The following is a 25,235-nucleotide window of genomic DNA, read 5'->3' on the forward strand; positions in this document are numbered from 1 at the left end:
ACTATTTTTTGTTTAAAAAATAATACATAATTGCAAAAATGAGAAAAGCAAGAAGAAACGCATTCAGAATCTTGTCAACATTTGACATTTTCATTTGTTTTCAATTGCGCCACCAATAAAATATTAAAAGACCTATTGGATTGGCTAGCAACTGTATCACTGGTGCCAACCTAACGGCATTTTGACAATTCAGGTTTATTCATTGAATTACTTTTTACTTGAAGTTGGCAAGACTGTGAAATTGTACCGATTTCCGATTATTTTATTGTCATTATTGACCCCTGCCATAAATTTCAAATTTAAATGTCTTGGTTTTTGTAATCATTTATTGATAAAATGACAGTGGTCATTTGGAGCAGCAACTTTCAATCACACATAACCTAATTTTCGGCGATCTATCAAAATGACGTCACTACCGGTTATGTGACAAATTTAGCTCATGCGGTATGTCCCATAGAAGTAGGAATTAATTTATCAAAATGGCGGATGCGTCTAAATGGTTTTTGTTGTTTTTTTTTAATTAAGTTAATTATTATCTGCATGGGCAGATTTTATTGAGAAAGTTAATTTCTATTTTCTCAATAACCGTGAAAACTGACCACGCCATATTCGCAAAAATGGCGGATCAGATAAAAATATTTGCGTTCAATTTTTGACATCTCTATTGGTTGAAGAGTTAAATAAGAGAAAATAAATTACCTTTTGTTTCATAACAAAATGGATTACACAATTTTTACATAATAAAAAAACAAAACCTACTTTACAATCACTTTTTTCTTAACTGGTGGTAACAGAAAATAATTACTTTAAAACTAATATATCAGCACTATCTGTAGAGATTATTTGTAAAAAGTTCTTCGGTACTGTTGCTGTACATCCCCTGTACGGACACGTAGCTCCCTCTACACACGGCAACAACCTTCAAGATCACAACCCAAATCAGAGTGACGGCGATAAATTGAAACAAAAATATGAGAAAATTGTGCGCTATATCAAATCTGTAAATCACAATGGTTAAAAACGACGCCAACAAATCATTTCCCTGTTTTACCTCCTCTTCCTTGCTCTTGCCTCCTCCAAGCTACTCATGGGATCCCTAAGCAGGTGCACTCTGATCCCCTTGAAGTAATTCCGGAAGTACAGCGTCCACGGTATCGTGGTGATGCTGAGGGGAAACAGCGTCCGATCCAACGGCCCCATCTTGTCCCACAGCGCCACCACATTGTCATTCGTGAACTTCCACTCCCTGGTGCAGAAGAAAGCGATCACGTCCGAGAACTTGTGGATCTTCCCGTACATCGACACCAAACGCGGCTTCTGGCCGCAGACTAGCGCCCCAGCGTCCAAGATGAACGCCGGGATGAGGTGCAGGATGATCCTCAAGAAGAGGTAGAGACGGGGCTGGCTGATCGACGTGATTTTTATGGTCCAGAGGGCGTTGCGTAAGGGGTACTTCACCCCGTGGATTTTGTTGAGGCCGTTGTACTCGCTCCAAGTGACGCCGTTCTCCACCGAAGAGACGTAGTTGTAGATGGGGATGTTGGCGGCGGTCCTGGACAAGCGAAAAGCTAGAGGGGGAGTCGTTTCGGGACAATATTTTTCTACCGTTCTGTTGTTTTGTTGGAGATGTCCCAAGCGGCGGCGATGATGCCGGCCACGCAAGTGTCCACCGGGACTATATCCGCGACGACGTCGTCGTCGCAGGGGAAGACCCGCAGGAGGCCGGAGGCGGCGCCGGCGACAGCCCCCGTGGGTCCATACAAATTGTCAATCCAACTCTCTATCGGTTCTTGGTATGTGGAAATCACTACAAATCGTTACAATTCATTTCAACACTCTCTCCAACACTCCCACCTCTTCACCTATAGCTGGTCGAAAAATACCAACAGGTAGACTCCCCGCTGTGTTCCGTATCAGCGACTCCGCCAGAGCTTTGGTGAAAGTGTAAGAGTTGGGCCAACTCCCGATGATCTTCGGCGTCAGCTTCTCGGCCTCGCTTTTGGACACCTTCTCCAAAAGCGCGCCCACCTTCTCGTAGTCTACAGGGTAGTCGTAAAACCTCTCCTCTATAGAATCCAGATGGCAGTTCGAGTACGCTGTGGAGACGTGCACCAACGACTGGAAAAGACATTTGTAACAACGTTACCGCGGAGTAGTGACAAGACTGACCTTGAGATTCTTCATTTGTCTGCACAGTTCTATCACATCGGCGGTTCCACTGACGTTGATGGAGTAGGAGAGCTTGAGGTTCTCGTCGAAACGGACGGTGGCGGCGACATGAAATGCGATATTCACTTCAGACATCAGTCTTTGGCGGTCGGTGATGGTCAGGCCTAGGCCTGTGATGGAGCAGTCGCCGGGGATGGCGACCACTCGATGTCTGAATTTCGGACGTTCTCTCTTCAGTCTCTCGAAGATCTGGAAGAAAACACTGCTCTCTTCTATTTGTCTTGACACAATACAAGGCCTATTCAGTAATCCACAAAATGGCGGACAAAAATAAAATAAAGTCTGAAGGTCTTTCTTTTTCTTTCATCTGTCAAAATGTCTTGTTTGACAAGAATTGAGGTTCTTGTGACCTAAAACTGTGTCTTGAAGACTTATTTTATTTCCAATATTAATTCAAGACGTTTGACATCTTCTGATTGACCAAAATGGCGGATACACAAAACGTTTCTCTTTAACTTCTGAAAGTCTAAAAGTGGATTTCGTCGAGGCAGTGCCAATAAAGAAAATCCACTTTCAGAGAAATGTTAAAGAGAAATGTTTTGTGCATCCGCCATTTTAGTTACTTAATTAATGAAATGGCAGATAAATGTAAAATTAAATCTGAAAATATTTCTTTTTCTTTCATCTGTCAAAATTTCTTTTGTTTCACGAGAATACACTTAGAGCCTTATTTGAGGTTCTTTTGACCTAAAACTGTGTCTTGAAGACTTATCTCCTATAATAAATTCAAGACATTTGACATTTTTCTGATTGCCCAAAATGGCGGATGCACAAAACAGTTGTCCTTAACTTCTGAAAGTGGATTTTGTCGAGGCAATGCCAACAAAGAAAATCCACCTTCAGAAGTTAAAGAGGGATATTTTGTGCATCCGCCATTTTGGTTAATCAATAAAATGGCAGATAAACGTAAAATGAAATCTGAAAATCTTTTTTTTTCTTTCATCTGTCAAAATACCTTGTTTCACGAGAACACCTACACTTAGAATCTTTGAGGTTCTTTTGACCTAAAACTGTGTCTTGAAGACTTATCTTCAATAATAAATTCAAGACGTTTGACATTTTCTGATTGCCCAAAATGGCGGATGCAAAAACATTTCTCTTTAACTTCTGAAAGCGGATTTTGTCGAGGCAATACCAACAAAGAAAACGTAAAATGAAATCTGAAAATATTTCTTTTTCTTTCATCTGTCAAATTTTTTTTTGTTTCACGAAAATACACCTGGAATGTTTGAGCTTCTTTTGACCTAAAACTGTGTCTCGAAGACTTATCTCCAATAATAATTCAAGATGTTTGACATTTTCTGATTAATCAAAATGGCGGATGCACAAAACATTTCTCTTTAACTTCTGACAGTGGATTTTGTCGAGGCAATGGCAACAAAGAAAATCCACCTTCAGAAGTGAAAGAGAAATGTTTTATGCATCCGCCATTTTGATTAATCAATGAAATGGGGATAAACGTAAAATGAAATGTGAAATATTTTTTTTCTTTTATCTGTCAAAATTTCTTTTGTTTCACGAGAATAGTACACTTAAAATCTTTGAGGTGTTTTTGACCTAAAACTGTGTCTTGAAGACTCATTTCCAATAATAATTCAAGACGTTTGACATTTTCTAATTGACCAAAATGGCGGATGCGCAACACATTTCTCTTTAGCTTCAGAAAGTGGATTTTGTCGAGGCAATGTCAACAAAGAAAATCCACCTTTAGAAGTTAAAGAGGGATATTTTGTGCATCCGTCATTTTGGTTAATCAATAAAATGGCGGATAAACTTTAAATGAAATCTGAAAATCTTTCTTTTTCTTTCATCTGTCAAAAGGTCTTGTTCACGAGAATACACTTAGAATCTTTGAGGTTCTTTTGACCTAAAACTGTGTCTTGAAGATTTATCTCCAATAATAATTCAAGACGTTTGACATTTTCTGATTTACCAACATGGCGGATGCGCAACACATTTCTCTTTAGCTTCTGAAAGTGGATTTTGTCAAGGCAATGTCAACAAAGAAAATCCACCTTCAGAAGTTAAAGAGGGATATTTCGTGCATCCGTCATTTTGGTTAATCAATAAAATGGCGGATAAACGTTAAATGAAATCTGAAAATCTTTCTTTTTTTTCATCTGTCAAAATGTCTTGTTTTACCTACGAGAAAACTGCGTTTTGAAGACTTATCTCCAATAATAAATTCAAGACGTTTGACATTTTCTGATTGTCCAAAATGGCGGAAGTAAAAAACATTTCTGTTTAACTTCTGAAAGTGGATTTTGTCGAGGCAGTGTCAACAAAGAAATGGCTGATAAACGTAAAATGAAATATGAAAATATTTCTTTTTCCTTGATCTGTCAAAATGTCTTTTGTTTCACGAAAACACACCTAGAATCTTTGAGGTTCTTTTGACCTAAAACTGTGTCTTGAAGACTTAGGTATCTCCCATAATAAATTCAAGACGTTTGACATTTTCTGATTGACCAAAATGGCGGAAAGTGGATTTTATCGAGGCAATGCCACCCAAAAAAATGCACTTTCTGTCGCAAAAGACACCGAACCAGTCCTACTTACGACGTTATCGAAAATGTCGTCGAGTCGTGTGTGCACATTTTTGCCCTTTTTCTCTCTGATCAACAGAAAGATTGTGGCGACATCTGTGCTCCTCAGCAGCTTCTCGACGAGAATCTTTCCCATGAAACCTGTGCCTCCTGTCACTAGGACGTTTTGGCCATCGTAGAACTTACAAATTTGGGACTCCGCCATTTTGTTTGTCTGAAACAAAACACATACTTCCTAATTTTTTACCGCAGCCTTGCAACAGGGACTTCCCACGTAGATCAAAAACTTTTGTTTTTCATAAAAATTGTTTTACGAGACAAACATTTCCGAATCAATCTACGACTAGACTCTCTCATATTTTTTTTCATTTTAATCTGTTTCAGTCGTTCATAATGATACAAACATACTGACACGTTTTGACAAATGACACTAAGAGCTCGTACGAATCAATCTAAGACCTGCCTTTTGTTTTGCACGGCTAACCCAGATTTTCTTTGCGTTTGCAGGCCAGAGAAGCTTTAAATGCCCGGTGGATCGTACGTGGAAGTCCCCCAGGACGTGTGTCAAGGATGCGGCCACGAAACGTCGCCCAACTTGTTTACTTACGTCAGCGCACAGAATCAGTACAGTTCATAGCAGGACAAGCCACAGGTGAGTGAATGAATAAAATTGATGATTGATGAAAGATGACAAGCAATGGCTCCTCCCTCTCTCCCTTTCTGTTATTTCGCTTGGCTAAACTTGCCCTGAACTATTCACTGGTACAATCTCATTGAACATTAGAACCAAGTCGGCGACGGGGAGGGGTGTCGGGGGTGGCATGAATTTCCGTCGGGTCGTTACTGCATTTTCATTGAATTTCTGTCACGAACGAGGTCTCACAATACAAAATAGGCGGCGTTGGCTAAATGACACACATCGAAGGCGACGTGATCGGAAACGAAACACGGGCGCGACACCGAATCGTCAACATTTTTTTTTTCAATTCGGATACCTAGGAAATTTTTTAGGTATCTATGAGTGCAGTTGCATCCGGGCCAGTGCACCGTCCTTGACCACTCTTCCAAACTGGTTTCGGATCACGTCTTCAGAGAGAGACGTCAGTTTGATAAGTGACCAAAATTCCACAGGAGATAACAGTAATCATGAATAATTTGCGGGTGGTAGGACTGGCGGTCAAGTGTCAAATATGTCATTCGTGTCAATGACACAAGCGCCACCTGCAATTGTCATGCATGTGTTTACACGACTTACATAACAAGCATGACCCAGTCCTGCCAATAATAATAATGATGATAATAATGAGGGGAGGACTTGAGGTTTAGTGTGTTTAAAAGAAGATTATCGTAAAGTGGCTTTGAGGGTGGGGGAAAAATTCCAAATAAAAATTAAATTTGATGAATCGATTATCTGAACAACTCACCCAACAAGGCACCCGTCACAAGTGCAGCTACCGCAAGAAGAGTCTCTTTTATATTGGGTAACCGCCGTGGGTGACCGGTGGTGATGTTTTAGCAAAGGTGGTGGTAATAATGGGTGCATTAGATTGACAAATATATTTTTAGTTTTTGGCAATGAAATGTGGCAAACATGTGTCAAAATTTTATTTTTTGTTCGACACTGTCAGAATTTGGGAATTCTCTCCTGCGTGAACGGATTTTGATAAATGTCACAACTTGTCAAAATGAAACGTCAAGCTAATTTTAATGATTTTATGCCATTTTGAGCCTTTAAGGGGCTCGTCGAACAAAAAAACGTTGTATTCAACTCGTTCTTGTGTAAATTGGGCTTTTTTTTGGCACTCGTGGACCTTTAAAACGCTCGTTTCACTCGCGTTTTAAACTGGCCCACTCATGCCAAAAAAGGCCCAATTTACACACAAACTCGTTAAATAAACTGCTATTTACTTATTTTGTTAGAATTTTGAAATTTTCCAACATCAAGGACGTTCACGATTGTTTTCAACACGCAGCAGGCCATGACATTTTTTTGTTTGATTGGCGTCAAGTCCTGTCAAATTTGCCTGTCAACACTGTCAAAGCTCATAACCGGAAATGCGTTTAGATTACAGTGGTATCAAAATCATTCAAAATTACATTGTTACCAACAGATTCTTGATTACGCCGTTCATACAGAGTGACTATAAATGAGTGTGACTTTTTTTCATAGGTTGGTAACACTATTGTTGATTATTCTGCTGTTTAATGTGATAGTTGAAATAAACATAGGCGTACTCGCCTCTCTGACACAATTTATTAATACGTAAAATGTCACAATGACGTACCATTGCGATCAGTACATTTTGGACATCATTTTTCTGTCATATAAAAAAATTACTCTAAATCATGCTTTATTGAAACTGTCACACATGAATGATGAAATTGTTGGCAAATTAATCTACAATTTGTCAATACATATAAGCGATGACAGAATATTAAGTTTATAGTTTTTAGGTACTATTTATTTATTTTCTATTTTTTATTAATTAAAACCTCGTTCTATTCCATTTCGGCCTGTTTTGCATCACTCGGCTGACGCCTCGTGTTTCAAATTTCGCCCTCATGCCTGAAAAGACAGCGCCAGTCATATGAAAATAACTATTTTGTAATGACGAACTAGCTGGAACTTTTTTTTGTTAGATTTTTTTGTACAAAATAAATAAAAATTAGACAGTTGACAAAGATTTAAATTGTCATATTATATTAAATAAATTTAACTTCACTATAATTTGATTGGGACCAGTTTTGACAGAACAAGTGACGTGACCCATAACCTAACTTTTTAAAAGCCCAAATTCGTGGTACCTAAAAGGGTGTGTTCACAAGGCAAAAGTTACTAAATTTAGTAACTCTGGTCCGTCATTAAAAATGACGTATTCTTTGACCGTGATGTACGTACGCCAATGTGTTGGTTAACGTATCAGGTTTGCCAAAGTAATTTTTGAAAAATGTTCCCAACCTAACAAAAAAAGTCACGTTAATTTATCTGTGTAATTGTTGAACTGTCGTTTAAAAAACAACTTTCACATCACCGATACCAACATAAAAATCAAAAATATTTAAAATGATAACAATTATACGTTTAAATTTGCGTAGGACAAATTGTTGTTTCTTGTGATGCTTATGAAAAATTGAGGCTCGTCCAGTTCTACTTTGTTTTTTGATTTTTATACTTTTTTTACGGCCACCCCACCAATGGAAACTTCCAGCGCCGTAACGTGTGACACCTCCATTCGGTAGTTTTTACAAAAAGTTTGACATTTGTGAATGTGAAATATCTACGCCAGAAAAAGGAAAGTCGTGTCACAAGTTACGTCGATGAGTTCATCCACTTTATTCGTAAAGAGTGGCGCCCCCTTCCGTGTTGTACATTTGAGTGAAACCAGTGAAAAATGTAAAACGAGGTGACATAAGAGATTTCGAATTTTACCGAAAACAACAAAAGAGAAAGTTCGACTCACCTCAACTTGCACCTATGAGTATTTTACCGGATAATAATATACAGTGCGGACCAACAATCGCGTCGATTGAACACTAGTCGACGATGACATAATACAGACTGATCGATTCGAGATTGTTTTTTTGTCAAATGACATTATTATTGTTATTGTTGTTATTATTTGTTGCGGAAGTTGTCGCGGCGGAGACGAAGTATTCAGGTCAGTTTAGTGTTTCATTGCCAACTTGACGAAACGCTGACACGAAACTTGCGCAATTGTTTTACCATTGCGATGCAACAACAAACGAGTGATGAATGAAGGACCAAGATGGCTCTTACCTCGCGTCGGTGTTAGATTTTTTTGGCGGGCACGAAACGCACTGGGCCAAAGTGATAAACTGGCGTAAACATTCCAACAGTCGAATGCGGTGACGGGTGAGCGTTACCAACGCCGCCCCCCTTAAGCACGTGTCGTCCGCCGCCTGAATCCCAATCGGACTAAGTATCCTAATTAAATAACAATAAGGCAGTGACGAGGCCCGAGCAGAATTTCAAACGGCGTTGCGAAAATGGATGCGGGAATTTAGGAAGTGCAGTTTCCAAAATGGTATAGAGCGCGTCACACAGGGTGGACCTCCGGGACACTTTCTATATATTCTAAGATCTCCCTTGATGATGATATAACAGACCTACTTACAGTTCGCCGGAATTAATAAAAAACGAAAAAACCGTCACTTTCACTCGCGCCGCGTTTTCAGCAAGAAATGGAAGAATCTCGCACCGACTGTATAGGTATATGCTTCCTGGACCCCCTCTTCAGGAGAAGTTGTCGTCTACGCCGGAGTAAGTGGGGCCGGTGGCTTCCGACATTGGAATGAAAATTGAATTCGATTGTTTGTGCGAATTATTGTCCGAAAAATCGATTTTCGATGCCTACGTGAGAGGGGGCGGGAGGAGCGGTACGAGATTATTATTATTTATTTTTTAATAACGAAAAGAATGGACTCAAGTGGGACTCGAGCGAGGGGGTTTTCAATGTGGAAAATGTACAGGTAGCGAGAAAAAGTGGTCGGGCGATGGGACCAAAAGTCAGTGGCTCGACTGTGACAATCGGCGGAATTTGATTGTTCTGGCCCACGACGAGATCGGTCGATGGTTAATCGCGGTGCAACAGTGAAAGGAAATGGTTTGATTTTTGCTGCACTGGGATGGTTCGTGACTTGCACGGACTCACCCTGTACTGTTAAATAATTCAATTTTCCAATCATTACGTTTTTACAATGACATATTTGTTTGAATGGGATTAAAATTCACCGCATTCGAAAAAAATATAATCAAATTAAAATTTTTATTCAAGTCATTGCTAATATATTTTTAGAAAATTGATGAGTCAGCTCTGGTCAGCAAGCTGGTCATTTTTTGGGTTTTACACTGAATAATCTTGTTTCTTAATAATTGAGATGTCTACAACCAAAAAATATAAAAACTAGAATTTCTTGATGATACGATGTGATCCAAAAAAAATTTTTTGGCATTATGATACGAGAAAACAGTGACTTAGGTAATCAGAAAACATTCAGTGCAGTTTTAGAACCCAAATCCCTCGTTTTATTTTTTCCTTTCGCATTTTGCAGGCGTCACTACCAACTTCAATTTTTCAAAAATAATTTTTTTGATTTTTCTCCTCACAAAATAAATTTTAAAAATAGGGTAAATTTTACCACGACCTTGTGATGTTTTATGACTTCCCGTTTCGTCGGAACAGGTGTTAAATTTTATCACCTTTCATACAATATTTATTAATGAAAACGTTCCGTGCAATTTTTCCTTTAACTGTTCGGCGAATAAGAAAAAAACAGTTCTAAGAAACTCATAAACAACTTTATTAAATTTTTGTAAAATTGTATTTGTCTAGGAGGCCTTGAAATTGACAACAATGACAGTTCGAGTCCCTTCTCGAAAAACATATACAAAGTGTCTCTAAAAGAACGTATATCAAGAGTCCTGTGGAATTGTGCGGCTCTATAATTTTATTGTGTCGAACTATGTCGTTGAAGCTGTCAAATCAGATGTCATTACTCATTATTAATGGATTTACATAACCTCTGTTTTTCTATTTTGTTCTAGATCGACACAAATCCAACATACCATTCTTTTAGAGACACTTTGTATCTTAAGTATATGACCGGTTTAAGTCAATCTTACTTAAGTCATTACGAACTTTTAGAATTTTTGCAAAAGCTTGACCCATCGGTCAGGCAAACGCCGACTATTTACGCGAAGACTCAAATAGGTACCTCCAGCAAATATTGACCAAGTAATTGACATGTTGTTTAACGACGCCATTTTTTTTTTGAAAAACCAACATGTCCCCTAGGTTCAAGGCCGCCCCATAGTGTTTGTCATTGTAGGACTGGATCGCTACAAAATTACGAATGCGCGCCTCCGGTAATGGTGCATTACGTAACGGTCGGATGTTAAATAACGCGATGAACGTGAGGGATCAGAGCCGGAATAGTTTATTTCCCTCATTCGGACCGGTCAGTGAAAGTCCGGCTTACATAAATGGAATTTCGCCGAAAACGATGTGCTGCGGCCGGATGACGAAAGTACCTAATTGGAGATTTGGCCAATTGTATAATGGGGATTGTGCGTTCCGCGCTTATTCAATAGGAATGAAAAAACAAAAAAATGCATATTTGGTGTTAACGAGATTGCTTCTCCTTTCGTTGAACTTTGTTTCTTTCTTGGCGGTTTTTCCATCACTTCTGTCCTAGTCTTCTCTCATTTCGTTTTTAGCTTGTAAAAAGGGACACGGCATCGAGGCCGGATTTATTTATCATCGCACGGAGTGACCAAGAAGGACTGTTTGAGTTGGTAATACTGAATTTCATTTTTAAATGTTACATCTGGAGTGACTTCGGGTTGTTGACGGCTTGACACTGAAAACAATTGCTCTGTATCTCAAATTTAATTTCTTTCTAGCGTTAATTTTTGCTCTCGTAATCTAGTATTTTGCCGCTGTTGTTAGATATCTATCTGTCAAATAAACATATGCGGTTGCAGTGTTGCCAATAGCCGAATAAAAAATGTTCTTCATTCTCATTGTAATGCCAACTTAAACAGCCTTAGTTGATTAAAATTAGTTGGCTCGATCCTGGTTCCTAGGGGCGTTTGTCGATTGTTAATTTGCTGCACTGTCATTGTCAAAATTGTCATTATCTGCGTTTAGATAAAATTGCTCATTAACAAAATGTTTCTAAATAAAATATAAATATTATGTTAATCATTTAGAATTGCTTGCATTTAAGTACTTGAATCCGAAAGACCTTGAAATATTCAAGATGCAACACTAGTGCATAGCGCATGCGTGAGATGGTTACATTTAATGTCAATTTTCTCCACGATTATTGAAGAATGAATGCATTCTTCTAGGGTATTCAAGGAAAGAATGATATCAATTCCACACCCAGTAATAGAAAATACTAAAACCCACGGCTGTTGGCCAATCCATTCCTCGTATTGTTTTTCTTGGTGTAGTCGTGGAGAAAGTATAGTCTTCAACTCGCATATAATGGCCATTATTCACTCGGACGATTCCACCACTCGCCTACGGCTCGTGTTGGAGTTTTCATCGTCTTGAATAATACCCATCATTATACACCGTTGAAGAATGTACTATTTCAGACCATATTTCGTTCTTGCCAAAAGAAGAAAAAATAAATAAATAAATAAATAATAATAATAATAATCAATAAATAAACGTCAAATATGTCACCTGCGCTTCTGCGAAAAGCGATGACCAAAATTCTGCAAAATTGCGCGTTTGTTTCATTCGCGTCTACGTTTTTGCATTTGCAGCCACGTTTTAACACAGTTTTTTGCTTTTTTTCTTGCAAACCAGACGTCTTTCAAGGACGAGTTTTTCCCTACAGCATTTTTTATTGACGATCAATTTTTTATGTAAATCTTAATCGATTCAACATTTTAAAAAGGCATGTAAAAATTACGTTTTTAAGACTTGGGTGATTGCATTAATGGAATTTTATTCTTCAGCGTCTAAAATATCTGCATTTTAAATTTCACAAAAATCCGCTGGAAAATAACTGAGTTATTAGGCTCGAAAGTCTTAGCTGAGACATCCTGTATATAATAATTTTTTATAAAGTTTCAACTAAAATAAGATGGTCCAACTATTAAATCCCCCAAAATACCTGGCCATAGATTTATGGTAAACCTATGTTTGAATCGCTCTACATGTTTTGCATGAGGATTCTTCTTGGCCCAAATATGGTAGTTATGACAATTAAACGTTCCTTCTCGGGAAAATAGTGATTCATCTTGAGATAACCGCTTTTGAATTCAAAACTAACCGCCAATGAAAACTATAGAATTACCGGCGTTCGGTACCGTCGGCGACCGCTTGGGGGCGTGGGTGAAAGTCGACAGGGGATGAACGGCCATGTTTTTTTTTGGAGGGCACTTTTTTTTTTGACCGCAGAGTAGTACAGAAGTACCGTGTATTTTTTCTGTGTTCTAATTGTGCGATTTTAGTTGTTTTTTTTTATTGAACTGTGCTAAATGTTGCTGTCCAGCTTCTGTTTTGAACTAGGTATGTTTGCGGTACTAAAATTATGTCTGTTTCGCGCGAAATGTATTTTAATTATCATGATGGTCGCACGTGGGTTGTTGATGTTCCCACCATATTGTATAAAATCCGCAATTATCTCGACCATCCCCATGTATCACGCTTTTAACATTTGTAAGCTTGTGAAGGAGAGTAAGGCCGCCTGGTTCTAGGTTTGTAAATTTTATAAAATTGCACGGATCACGTTTTTTTTGTTGTCAAATCTGGTTTTACAATTCACTAACTTTCCTAAAAGAAAAGGGCGCCAAGTTTTAGCGCGGGTCTGTGGCTTTTACTTTTATAAGCGCACTCCCTCATTTTTGATCCCCTTCTAATTATTCCGAGTGACGCTTTTGGTGTGATAAGCATCTAGTTATGGTTCAACACTTTAATCAAAATTGCAAAGTTTCCACTTTCCATCCCGGTAGCAACCAAATGTTTATATTTCAGGTGTCTCCGTGGGTTTTTCCTTAGCTAGGGATCTACTACATTTAGTCCCGGGGCGCCCTCCATATTATTCAGGGCGCCCCCCTTGTCGATGATCCGGCTCTAATAGGCTAGGGTCGACTGGACTGTGTTTTTTTGTTTTATTGTTATGTATGTGTTAATGGTTGTTACCACCTTTCCATCCCAAATTGAAAGTGTTCTTAGATAGCTCTGTCAACAAATATTTGTCGCGTTTCTTCTTTTGTTTGTTTTTTCCAGTTTGCTGTAGCTGTAAATTCTAGACCTTACCGCGAGGGTCTCTCTCTGTTTGAGGGGTTTTGTTTTTCCTCTAACCTCCCAACGTTGAACACGACCTCGCGGCCCTCATAAAATTTGCACCCCAGGGAGACCCAAAAACCTAACGCTTGGCAGGACTTGTTGAATGCTGGGTTTTACTCGAGCTCCATGGCACACTTCCGGAAATGTGATCAGGTCTATTTTCCCTGAGTCTGTGTAGCCTGACAAGCGCGTTGTGTTTTCTTTTGCTTTGGAAAAGTAATGTTCACTTCAACCGATGAACTTAGAGTACCTCAATTTGTTGACTTACGTAAAGCAGTTAGGACCCTTCCCTTAGCACTAAATCACGGGTAGGCGGGAAATGTTAAAGTCGTAAGGATAGGTGCCACAGCCCACCGGACCACCCAAGGCCACTCGCTCCTTCTATAGCGTATCTGCCGCACATTGTAAATTAACTTGAAAAGGAGAAAACATGCTAAGGTTCTCGTCTAGTGCTCGCTCCCGCTCGAACGGTCCGAAGTAACTGTTTTGTTTGTAATGTACATGACCCTCCTGTTTTCTTTTGAATTTGAATTGTGTTGTTTATGAAATCAGTTTTGCTCAATTTTCACTAACTGTCCCGTCTACGTTGTCACTTCGGACTTGTTCGTATTTTTAGGAGAGGTTTTTAGCGGAGCCTCATTCGGGGGTCTGGGAGGATGGCCAGAGCTCACCATTTTCCTAGAGTTCTAAATGAGTAGTCTTCTCACATTTGCGGAGACTTGGGTGCCCTCTCCCGAGACGTTTTATTATTAATGAATCCCGGCGTTAACGAAAATCATAACTTTGAATAAATAGCTGGTTTTAATTATTGTGTTGTTTTATTTGCACTCTTCTGTGTGGTTCACAAACCCTGTTGGAACGAATCTGGTAATGTTTAATTTGTATTTAAAAAAAAAAACACAACGTAGGGAAATTAACTAAGTACGATCACGCGCTCTTGGCCAGTTTTTTTTGAATTTCGCGGGTTTTATTTTGCATTGTGTATGTTGGTAAAAAAAAAAAAATGAGATGGCCGATTGGTGGGAATTTTGAATTACCCACTTGGTTCATCACAATCTGTAAACTAATTAATAAAATTAATCATCCCGTAAAATGCGTTGGACAGTGCTCTTGGAGGTATACTCCGTACGCTGATAGATTGCACGTTTTTTGACAGAAGACAAACAGAGAGACATGTGTGGCGGGAATTAATCTGCAAGGCTACAACGGTTTTTTAAATAACGTGAAACAATTGAGATGGAGAGTTTAGTATTTTTCACTGCGTTATGTTTTGGAACTAGAATTTAAAAACGTGCAATCTATCAGCGTACGGACTATATTAACCATAGTTGCGACAGTTCTTATACTACTTCTATCGTCGTCATCAAAGCACTGAAATTCAAATTAACAGCGTCCTTCTGATTGGTCAACTTTAATTATTCATTACAAAATAGTAGTAGATACAGTGGCGAGCATTAAATCTTGGTCGTCAAGGTCATTTTGAAATTTCCCGCTACTGTCACAAATTAAAAATTTTGCCTGCTTAATTAGGGCCAATGCCAATAAAACGTCACTCAAAAAAAAAAGTTTTATTCTAAAACAAGTAAAAATTATTTCGCTGATAGAGATGGATGTGAATGACCTTGACGACCCAAATGTATTGCTCGCAACTGTACATATTATACGAGTTTTATATAACGAGTGTATTAAAATTTTCACTTGGAGTTGGCTTTGAATGAGTTTTTCTTTTTTCTGTTACTTTAGACACACGCAAGAACGAACGACAAATGTCAGTCAGTACAATTGAAACATAGTTTTGAAATGTCAAACTTGTCAGTGTCTAAGGCGCAACGGAAAACAAAAAATGATCCATAGCCAACCCTAAGTGAAAATTTTAATAGTCACCCGTTATTTGGGGTACGACGAACACAGTGAGGAGTGCTCCAACAGAACGAGTGTCACAGTACGTCTTTTAAAACGAGTGTAATATCCTATTTTTTCTACTTTGGTCGCATTAATTTCAAAATCTCATTGTGAAATAATCTAGGGACTTTTGTGTGGCATGAGTTATGGTGGCATTTCTGCGAAATTTATGTCAAATGTTTTAATTGTTAACCGGAGCTCGCTAAAGATGCCGGACGCCGGCCAGCCTGCTATTACAGCAATACCAACGTAATACGTACAAAAAAAAACTTAAAAAGTTTCACAAAAAGTCTCAAACTGTCTCACAGACAGTCGGGAAGTTAATGTGTGGAAATATTTAATTGAGTTTAGGTAATTACGGGTGATCAAGAAGGACTGTTTAAGTTGGCAGTACAATTAAGAAAATTTTTTAATTCGGTTATTTATAAGTTTATAACACTGCAACTGGATATGTTTTGTTGGTTTATTTGACAAATATCTGATAATTTATTAAGAAAGGAGAGGAAAAAAAAACAAAAGGAAAAAAAATGTGTTTTTAATTATTGTAAAAATTTGCCGGATTTTTGCGACCATGTCCTCGCAAAAGTTTTTCAAATTTAAGCGACGTCTTTCCTTATTTCTTTAAGTAAATTGGACAATTACACCTTGAACCAGTTTATTAAAAGACTAGTGTAAAATCGCAAGCTTCCGCACACGTCAACTCTTGGAAATAGTTATTTACGAAATGAGTGCGAAAAGATATTAGCGCATGAGCGCACTATTTGAGACACGAGCGATGAAGGAACGAGTGCTTCATTTGCGTGAATGTGACGAATACGTCTTCTTGCATCGAAGTTCGTACAATATTTTTTGAAACGAAAATTATGTCTGATTTGTCGTTTATCCTTTATCCAGATAGGATGGCGCTTGTCCAGCGCTTGTCAAAGTGTTTATCGAATTAATAGCGATTTATTTTCACTCTTTCTAAATTTTCATACGTTCCTGAGATGGAGACAAGAAGCAGTGCTAGTTTGGCGTCAACGTCAAGCTCTGTATCGACACAGTATTTCGAAAAAAAAAAAATCAGAAGCATTTGGAGTTTCAATTCATGAAGAAAATTGTACATTTAATTTCTGTAATACTGATAAAAATGTTAAGTAACTATGTAAGTGCTAATTGTTACTTAGAATTCTTAAAAATGTATAATTACATCTGAAAGTTATTTCAATGAAGGTTCAGTCGCGAGCAATAAATTTTGGTCGTCAAGGTTATTCTTTGACGCAATGGAAAGTGCTCTAATGTGAAGCGGGCATAACCTCTAATAAATTCTATGTATCTTGTCTTGTCAACTTGTCAACTTTTTGGAAATCCCAACTAGCTTCTGATACATCCGTCTCTATCAGCGAAATAATTGGTTGGATATTGGGGCCATAATTTAGTCGAAAATAAAACTTAGATATTTTTTTTTATTGACGTTTTATTGCATTGGCCCTAATTAAGCATGCAAAATTTTTAATTTCTGACAGTAGCGGGAAATTTCAAAATGACCTTGACGACCAAGATTTAATGCTTGCGACTGTACCTGCATAAGGATCTTTTTTCTCCACTAGTGAGGGAAGTGATTTACTTTCCTCACATGTGATGGAAACGCCTACTTTCCTCTTTAAATTGAGTGATGGAAAAATGTCATTTTCAAACTTGACGTTGACAAAACAAAATTTCAATCATGTAGTTGTCCCGCATTATCCTCCGTGTGAGGCTTTCCATCATAATCTGCATTAAAAACTTCTTACTTTGTTTTGTGTCAATAGAGATTATCACACAACCACGAAAGTCCAACACGTTTGGTCGTAAAATGTTATAACAAATTATCACCGTGTGAACAAGATTTCACAGTCTCTGTATTTAATCAAACAATCAAAGAAATCTTAATTAGCAAAACCATAAACCAATATTACACATTTGATGAGTTGACTCATAAATTATTATATTTTTTTCGAACTGAATATAAAAAATTTTTAGCCTCATTTCTATATGACATGTTTACACATTTTGAGCAGGTACGGTATCTTGATTTTTACATATTAACCAAACTATCTGTCATTTTACCGCACGGAGTGTGTAAACTAACACGAAAATTTTAAGCTTTCAGAGACCTCCAAAAAAACTGTTAGCTTATCATAAATAAAGTCCATTTATACAGGGTGTAACAGAAAAAAGTGCATTTATTTTAACTGGTAATAGTACTCATCAATTACAACAATTTTTCTAAATAAAGTTTCTTGAAATTTGCAAAATTGAATTGCCATTTGTCCCTCCTTTATTTTGAATGCAATTTTATAAATCATAAAACTTTTTTAAAGAGGAATCGTAAAAACAGAATGTTTTTATTCCCTTCGTATTGCATTTGATGAATAAAAAGGTTTCACTTTCGTTTGTTTTTTGTTACCTCCTTGTTTTGCTTCTTTATTAAATGCAGTTAGATTAAAATCGTTGCACAGGCGGGTAAGCAAATCTTTGGTAAATTTAGATTAATTTTTAAAACCCTTCAGAATTTGTTTTCGAAAAAAAATTATTTAGAAAAGTTGTAGTAAATGAGTCCTATTACCAGTTAAAATAAGTGCACTTTTTTCTGTTACACCCTGTACTAAGATAAAATACCGCTACCATTGATCTGTTCGGTTTTCAAAAATGATATACTGATATACATAATTCTTTCGTTGAATATCCAACAAGAATGCATTCATTCTTTAATAGTCGTGGAGAAAATTACATATTACGAAACGCATATTACGTGATAGTAGATAAATAAATGCAAGAATGCATAATTGCATACAATACATCTTCATCGTACACAGGAAAGTGTTAGACAAAACTAACTCGAGATCTATCACCATGTTAGTATGTGATAGTTTAAAATAGGTATCTTTCTGATTCAAATCTACGGTCGATGGACAAATAAGAACTATTGACTATTGAACTGTCGATATATTTGTCAGTGTCTATATAATATGTCATACCAAAGTTAACCTATTTGTGATAAAGTCATAATTAAACGATGCAAATTTGTACATTTTGACTTGTAACTGTCATTTTTGTCCCAGTTTTATTTGTCCATCGACTATACATTACACATTTTTACTTTTTATTATGCTTAAAAAGTCATTTTTCTTGACGGGTAAACCAAATATTTACAAGTTTCTGCAGTAACTAATGTCGTGCACGAGATAATCTTGAAAAACACTCTTTTGCTTTCTTCCCTAACTCAAAACACCTTAATGAATCGTTTGAAAAACAATAGACAATGAAAACTGCAAAGTTCAAGTGTAAACTGTCAAATGTCAAATTTACAAAGCCAGAAGAGGCGGCAAATCTATACGTATATCATAAATCACAACCAAGTACGATTACAGTGCTACAGTGTCATAGACATTCATAAGAACTCTGTTAACTAATACTCGTAGTGTGAATTTTTTACCAAAAATATCGAACGTTTTTGAAGATTCTTTTTATTTGTATGTTTTAGCTGATCTTGTAGTTTTTTGAATCGCAATTCCCAGAGATGCAGAAATGAAACATCACTTTTTAATGAACTTACGATTAATGGAAACGCCGCTACACCCCACACTACTGTTTTCAAAACTGGTGCGATAGATTTTACTATTAAATTAGGCTGTTATAAAAAACTCTTATCTGCAGTTCTAGATAAGCGTTCTAATTACACTTTAAACCAAAAGGTAATTTTTCGCAGGTGCTACATTAATTTATTTATTTATCAAGGTAAAAAGTGCGTCTTTTTCGTCCGAGTCTGAGTTTTCTGGCCAAAGCGCAGCCCAGTTTAAAAGTAAAAATCCGTGCTGTCAACTCAAACAGTCCTTGTTGATCACACTGTAGAAACTCGTGTTTTGAAACAAACTTTGAGTAATTTGTTTTTTCAAGGTTGGCGTTCCTGATCTTGGCATTATGAAAATGAAATGTCAAAATAAACCCGTATTTCTGGCGGGGTACATGCAAAATTGTCTCCGCTCATTTTTAATTTGAAATTTGAATCTTCCAAACAATATGACATTTGTTGCCAACCACGACAAAATTCCCTAAATTTGAAAATTCTTAATTTTCACTTAAAAATGGCTTAAGACAGAAAAAATAGTTTTTTAACGTCCGTCAAAAAAAGTACAAGTTTTTTCATTCATTTGCGTTCATAAAATATGTGATTTTTGAATCGGTCAAGAAGCGTTAAAAAAAGTGCCATAGCGGTTCATTTTTGCACGCATTTTGCGTTAAAAAAAGTGTCATTTTTTAATGCAGTTATAAAATTTTTCATTCATAATTAGTACCTTTTTGATGAGTTCCTATGTAAATTGGGATTTTTTTGACATGAGTAGGCCAATTTAAAAAGCGAGTAAAAAAAAAACAAGCGTTTTAAAGGTCCACGGGTCCAACCAGGAGAAAATTTTCAAATTTTGAGTGTCGAAAAAATTGTTATCTAAACTTATGGGCGCCAAACATTTTTTGTATGCAACTCGTTAGTAAAGTATCGTTTTTTTACTCAGCGGATTTGAGCACTCGCTTCGCTCGAGCGGCAAATTTTCCTTCTCGTAAAAAAAAGTATTACTTTACTCACTTGTTGCACAAATAACTATTATGATATGTATCTCTTTACAAAGCATTTTGTAGTATTCACTCTTTCGTGGCACTCCTCACAGTTCATTTAGTGTTGCACAATGATGAAATATTATTCTATTGTGCGGTGTAAACGTTATGTTTAGCGAAAAGGACATTCAGGATTCCTATTTTTTTCGTTGTAGGATATCTTACTAAAAGACATTCGTCAACAATGACATATATTTACAAAAATGACCTAAGATCTAGAATGCATGTAATAGTCAATCGCTGTCGAGAACGCGGCGAATCCCGCCGCCCCCAAAACACCAGCCTTGACACCGGCCCTCAACCCGATCAGCCCCCCAGTCACGCCCCCTGCGTAAGTACCGTTCTTCCAGTCAGATTTCCCCCTCATCTGCAACAACAAAATCCAAAATCCTGGTCAAACTCAAAAAAGAGATTACCGTCTCGATACTGCACTCCACCGCCGAAAACAGGGCCCCGATCACGGCGAAATTCTTAGCATACCCGAGCGTCGTCGTTTTCATCTCCTGGAAAACCTGGCGCGCCGTCTGCTGTTCCACGTTGGTGGCGGTGGGACCGACGCTGCTCGAGAACAAACCGATCGCCGCCCCTAGACCGTAACCTATAACGCAACTCATGAGAGACTTGAAGGGGCAGCTCTCGAAGAACGCCTCCACCATTTTCTCCTCGTTGGTTTTGATACGGACGGGGCCCAAGTTTTTCGGGATTATGATGTTCTCCCGGTAGCGGTAGTTGTTACCGACGAAGTACTGGGTCAGGTACGACCATTCTTCGGGGGTCAGTTGGCGCTTGTTTTCCTGGGGAGACGACATAACCTCACTTTTTACTCCTGCACTAACAACACTCGTATGTCGATTTCAAAAAAACACAATTAAGAATCACTCATGGGGGCGTCTTAGAAGGAAATTCAGCACAACGGTGCGGATTTAAATCCGAAATAACCTTAAATTTTCACGGAGTTTGTAGTTCTGAAGCGAAGTACAGATGGCGCCTATCATTGACATTTTAACAATTATTAAACTTTGAATAATTTTTTTTTTAATAAATTAGGTAATTATAATGGAAATTCATTTGGTAGTAATTTAATTTTTTTCCTATTTTTTTAAAGTTTAATTACTTTCGTGCGTCACAAACTGCAAAAAATCCACTACGCTCTACTTTTGAGCTTTTGACTCCCAAGATGGCGCCACAATTTGTTGATTAATTTTCGATATTTCCAAGGATAAAACAAATTTGTCAATTTTAACAAGGATTCCGAGAGTTGGCACACTTTATTCAATTCCTGTTTACTTTCCTCTCAATCCTTTATCTGCCCTGCCAAATGTTTGCGGCCCTGAAAGTGGCGCAGCCTCGTTCTGTCAAAAAATCCGGTTTGCAACGTTTAATCCGAAGCGTCACGCAAACTACCGTTAATAAAATGTCCTACAGCGAGGAACACATCAGAAACAAGTTGACAAAAGAACTCGAAGCCTCACATGTCGTAAGTACCCCCTTGTTTTATTTAGTCGTAACCTCGTCTGTCAAAAACGCACCCTAACCTCACAAACTTATCGCCGTTCGGTGGCACATCTCGGCGATGTTTTTCGTGAAGTTAAGTTGCGAGGTGTGGTTGGTGATCTTGGGCGGGCTGGTGGCGGTTCTGTTAAGGGGCTGCACGAGCCTCCACCCGTACTCGGGTGCGGGCACCCCTCCCATGTACGGCGACTACGAGGCGCAGCGCCACTGGATGGAAATCACGACGAATCTGGCCGTGACCGAGTGGTACAAAGACACGACCAACAACAACCTAACCTACTGGGGCCTCGACTACCCGCCCCTGACGGCCTACCACATGTACCTCTGCGGCTCTGTGGCCCAACGCATCAACCACAACTACACCAAGCTGCACGAGTCGCGGGGCTTCGAGAGCGACGCCCACAAGTTGTTCATGAGATACACAGTCCTGGTGGCGGACATCGCCATCTACATACCCGCCCTGATCGCTTATTTCTACACCACCGGGGGCGCAGTTGAGGGGCACAAAGTGAAACCGCTGTCGCCGTCGCTCTCTACCATTCTGGCGCTGCTCTACCCCGGGATCATCCTGATCGACCACGGGCACTTCCAGTACAATTGCGTCTCTCTGGGGCTCGCCGTTTTCGCCACAGTTTTCATACTGCGGAAGCGCAACATCGCCGCATCAGTGTGTTTTTGCGCCGCCCTCAACTACAAACAGATGGAGCTCTACCACGCGTTGCCTTTCTTCATGTACTTGTTGAGCTGTTGCGTGCCCAAACCCGGCCAAACGACTCTCAGTAGCCTTGTAAAACTGTCAAAAATCGGTCTGACTGTTGTGACGTCATTTCTCCTAATCTGGGCGCCGTTTTTGTTCAGTCTCGACGATTTCTCGAGCGTGTTGCATCGACAGTTCCCCATAGCTCGCGGCGTCTTCGAGGACAAAGTCTCGAATTTTTGGTGCGTCTTGAACATCGTCTACAAACTGAAAACGCGATTCACCAACTACGAGATGATGAGAATCTGCCTGTTCGCCACCGTCTCCATGGTCTTTCCCTCGAGCATCGATTTGTTTTTGCGCCCCAGCTCCAAGAAGTTTGTCTTGGCTCTGATCAACTCCTCTCTAGCCTTCTTCCTCTTCAGTTTTCAGGTTCACGAGAAGACGATTCTTCTGGTCGCGGTTCCAGTTTTGTTGTACTTTTCCCAAAGACCTTTCGTTTGCTTCTGGTTCTTGTGCATCTCAGTTTTCAGTATGCTACCGTTGCTCTACAAAGACGGTCTGATCGTAGCAACCGTTGCACTCATGTTGTTCTACGTGACGTCATTCAGAGTCTCTATAGAGCATTTCTACAGAGGCTCGTTGAACGCCTCTGACGGACTGGCCGAGTACTACCGCAGCCTCCTCCACGTTCTGCTCGACATCGAGTACAAAAAAGCGACCCAATTTGACATTTTGAAAATAACCTACAAGCAGATCATCAAGAACAAAGAGGCGCTGAAAAACTTCGCCTTTCACGTGGTCATGATCGCGTCTCTGGGAGGTTGTCTCGTCTTGTCGTTCCTCCTGTTGGTGTTTGACCCGCCGGACAGGTACCCAGATCTGTTCCCTCTCTTGATCTCTGCCTACTCCGCCCTCCACTTCTTCGGTTTCTTCGTGTATTTCAACGTCCAACAGATCAGAATCCCGCAAGAGTTCGACGACATCAGAAATGTAAAAATCAAGTCGCAATAAAAGTGTTGACGCGGAAATGTTGTTTCTTTGACCCTGATTTCCATCACAAAGATCCCGTTTGTTTTCAGGAAGTTGTAGACGAGTCGGACGGTTGCGGGGGGAAGTTTTCTTGCGTGGTGGTGTCGGAGAAGTTCCGCGGGAAGCCTCTCATCCAGAGACACCGACTGGTCAATTCGGCACTCCAAGAAGAACTGAAGACGATCCACGCCTTCTCGCAGAAGACTTTCACTCCCGAACAGTGGAAGGAACAAAAGAGTTAACCGATGGCGTCGACCACTTCACCGCAACTTCCCTCCCCAGGTGCGTCACAGATCGATTTTATTTCTTTTTTGTAATTTTTTTGTTCGGTTTTAGGCGTTTCGATCCGGGTGTCGGCTCCGGGCAAGGTGATCCTCCACGGCGAGCATTCAGTCGTTTACGACAAATTGGCGTTCGCTGCCAGTTTGGGGCTCCGGACCAGGTTGGAGTTCAGCGAGGTGGAGCCGGAGCCGGACAGGAGCGACGTGGTGGCGATAGAGTTCCCCGCGATCAACGTCCTGCACTTTTATAGCCTCCAGGTAACAATGTAACATCAGTGTTACGTAACATTCGCAACATCTCTCGTACGTAACATTGGTAACGTCTCTGTTACATGCTTCAGGACATCAAGGATCTCTTGGCCAAACCCGTTCCGGTGTCCAGAGCCGCGTCGAGCTACAACTTCACCCATCCCGAAGTCCTTGACCACGAGCAGGTCCTCGACAGCGTCCAGACCTTCATGAAGGAGAAGTCGGGGTCGCTGCCCCCCGACTCCAAACAGTACCAAGCTCTGGTCGCCTTCTTCTACTTGTTCTGGTCGATCTTGGGCACCGTCGACGTCGAGCTCAAGCGCTTCAAGCTGACCATCAAGAGCGATTTGACTGTGGGGGCGGGGACCGGAAGCTCCGCCTCTTTCGCCGTCACAATCGTGGGCTTCTTGCTGCAGTTCGTCCGTGCGAAGCGGTGCAAGTCCAAGAGTTGCTACAAGAACATCAAGGTCAGCGTGACGAACTTGAGCGACTTCGACAAGTCCGAGTTGGAGTTGATCTCGAAGTGGGCGTACCAGTCGGAAAAAATCATGCACGGGACGCCGTCAGGTCAGTGGCGATCCGCGGTACCATGACGTGTTCGTGAGCCGAGTTTCAGGGGTGGACAACACGATTTGCACGTACGGCGGATTGGTGGAGTTCCGCAAGGGGGCCTCGCCCAAGCTCGTGGAGATGACCACCAAGTTTAGTTTGATTTTGGTCAACACGAAGGTACCGCGGAATACTAAGTTTTTGGTGAAGAACGTGGCGCTCAAGAGGGAGAAGCACCGGATGATCATGGACGGGATTTTGGAGACAATGGACGAAATTGCCGTCAAAGCTCTGGATTGCATGAAGAAGATCAACAGGAGGATGGGCGACGAGTTCGACGTGCTGGAGCATTACGAAACTCTGGGGGTGCGTTCGGGTGTCTCCCCGTCGTGATTTGATTTGTCGTTTTGCAGGAACTGGCCGATTTCAATCACAATTTGTTGCGCTGTTTGGGGGTGTCGCATCCGAGATTGGACGAGGCTTGCCAGATTCTCGCCAACAAGAAGCTTCACGGGAAACTGACGGGAGCCGGAGGGGGCGGTTACGCCATATGTCTAGTGGGGCCGTTCGTGGATAAAAATGTCATCAGCAAGGTTATAGACGAGTTGAATTCGAAGGGGTTCGAGGCGGTTTTGACGGATTTGGGGGGTTGCGGTGTCTCGATTGATTAATTAGGACTAAGCAATTTTTATATTTTAAATTTTGGTGAATAAAGTGATCAATTTTGCTAGATTTGTTTGTTTGAGTGACGACCATGGTACCACGGTATGTTCCA

The 25,235-nt window shown here is 39.8% G+C and overlaps 4 protein-coding genes across 11 annotated transcripts; 2 read left to right on the top strand and 2 right to left on the bottom strand.

Moving 5' to 3' along the window:
• Positions 1–644: 644 nt before the first annotated feature.
• On the bottom strand, positions 645–9,533 carry LOC138128850 (fatty acyl-CoA reductase wat-like). 6 transcript variants are annotated; one of them, XM_069045059.1, is made up of 7 exons: positions 8,904–9,533; positions 4,789–4,989; positions 2,170–2,418; positions 1,863–2,118; positions 1,606–1,807; positions 1,052–1,552; positions 645–998 (listed from the first exon to the last, which is right to left on the bottom strand). In XM_069045059.1, the coding sequence occupies exons 2-7, from the start codon at positions 4,978–4,980 to the stop codon at positions 827–829; spliced, it is 1,572 nt and encodes a 523-aa protein (XP_068901160.1). In that variant the 5' UTR covers positions 4,981–4,989; positions 8,904–9,533; the 3' UTR covers positions 645–826. The 6 variants fall into 6 exon arrangements, with proteins under 6 accessions (XP_068901160.1, XP_068901157.1, XP_068901159.1 ...); XM_069045056.1 differs by having other exon boundaries at positions 8,912–9,512; XM_069045058.1 differs by lacking the exon at positions 8,904–9,533 and adding an exon at positions 8,554–8,894.
• Mvk (Mevalonate kinase) lies at positions 5,280–25,192 on the top strand. Of its 3 annotated transcripts, none has more exons than XM_069045067.1 (6): positions 5,280–5,427; positions 23,432–23,663; positions 23,718–23,920; positions 24,004–24,478; positions 24,528–24,826; positions 24,874–25,192. In XM_069045067.1, the coding sequence occupies exons 2-6, from the start codon at positions 23,627–23,629 to the stop codon at positions 25,129–25,131; spliced, it is 1,272 nt and encodes a 423-aa protein (XP_068901168.1). In that variant the 5' UTR covers positions 5,280–5,427; positions 23,432–23,626; the 3' UTR covers positions 25,132–25,192. The 3 variants fall into 3 exon arrangements, with proteins under 3 accessions (XP_068901168.1, XP_068901167.1, XP_068901166.1); XM_069045066.1 differs by lacking the exon at positions 5,280–5,427 and adding an exon at positions 20,349–20,471; XM_069045065.1 differs by lacking the exon at positions 5,280–5,427 and adding an exon at positions 21,340–21,617.
• On the bottom strand, positions 20,319–21,161 carry LOC138128856 (mitochondrial import inner membrane translocase subunit Tim22). The gene is made up of 2 exons (XM_069045069.1): positions 20,557–21,161; positions 20,319–20,507 (listed from the first exon to the last, which is right to left on the bottom strand). Exons 1-2 carry the CDS (start codon positions 20,947–20,949, stop codon positions 20,349–20,351), a joined length of 552 nt encoding a protein of 183 aa, XP_068901170.1. The 5' UTR covers positions 20,950–21,161; the 3' UTR covers positions 20,319–20,348.
• Positions 21,639–23,380, top strand: gny (garnysstan). The gene has a single exon (XM_069045055.1). It carries the CDS (start codon positions 21,714–21,716, stop codon positions 23,361–23,363), a length of 1,650 nt encoding a protein of 549 aa, XP_068901156.1. The 5' UTR covers positions 21,639–21,713; the 3' UTR covers positions 23,364–23,380.
• Positions 25,193–25,235: the final 43 nt, after the last annotated feature.

Source organism: Tenebrio molitor, chromosome 4, assembly GCF_963966145.1.
Source record: "Tenebrio molitor chromosome 4, icTenMoli1.1, whole genome shotgun sequence".
NCBI classification, from domain to species: Eukaryota; Metazoa; Arthropoda; class Insecta; order Coleoptera; family Tenebrionidae; genus Tenebrio; species Tenebrio molitor.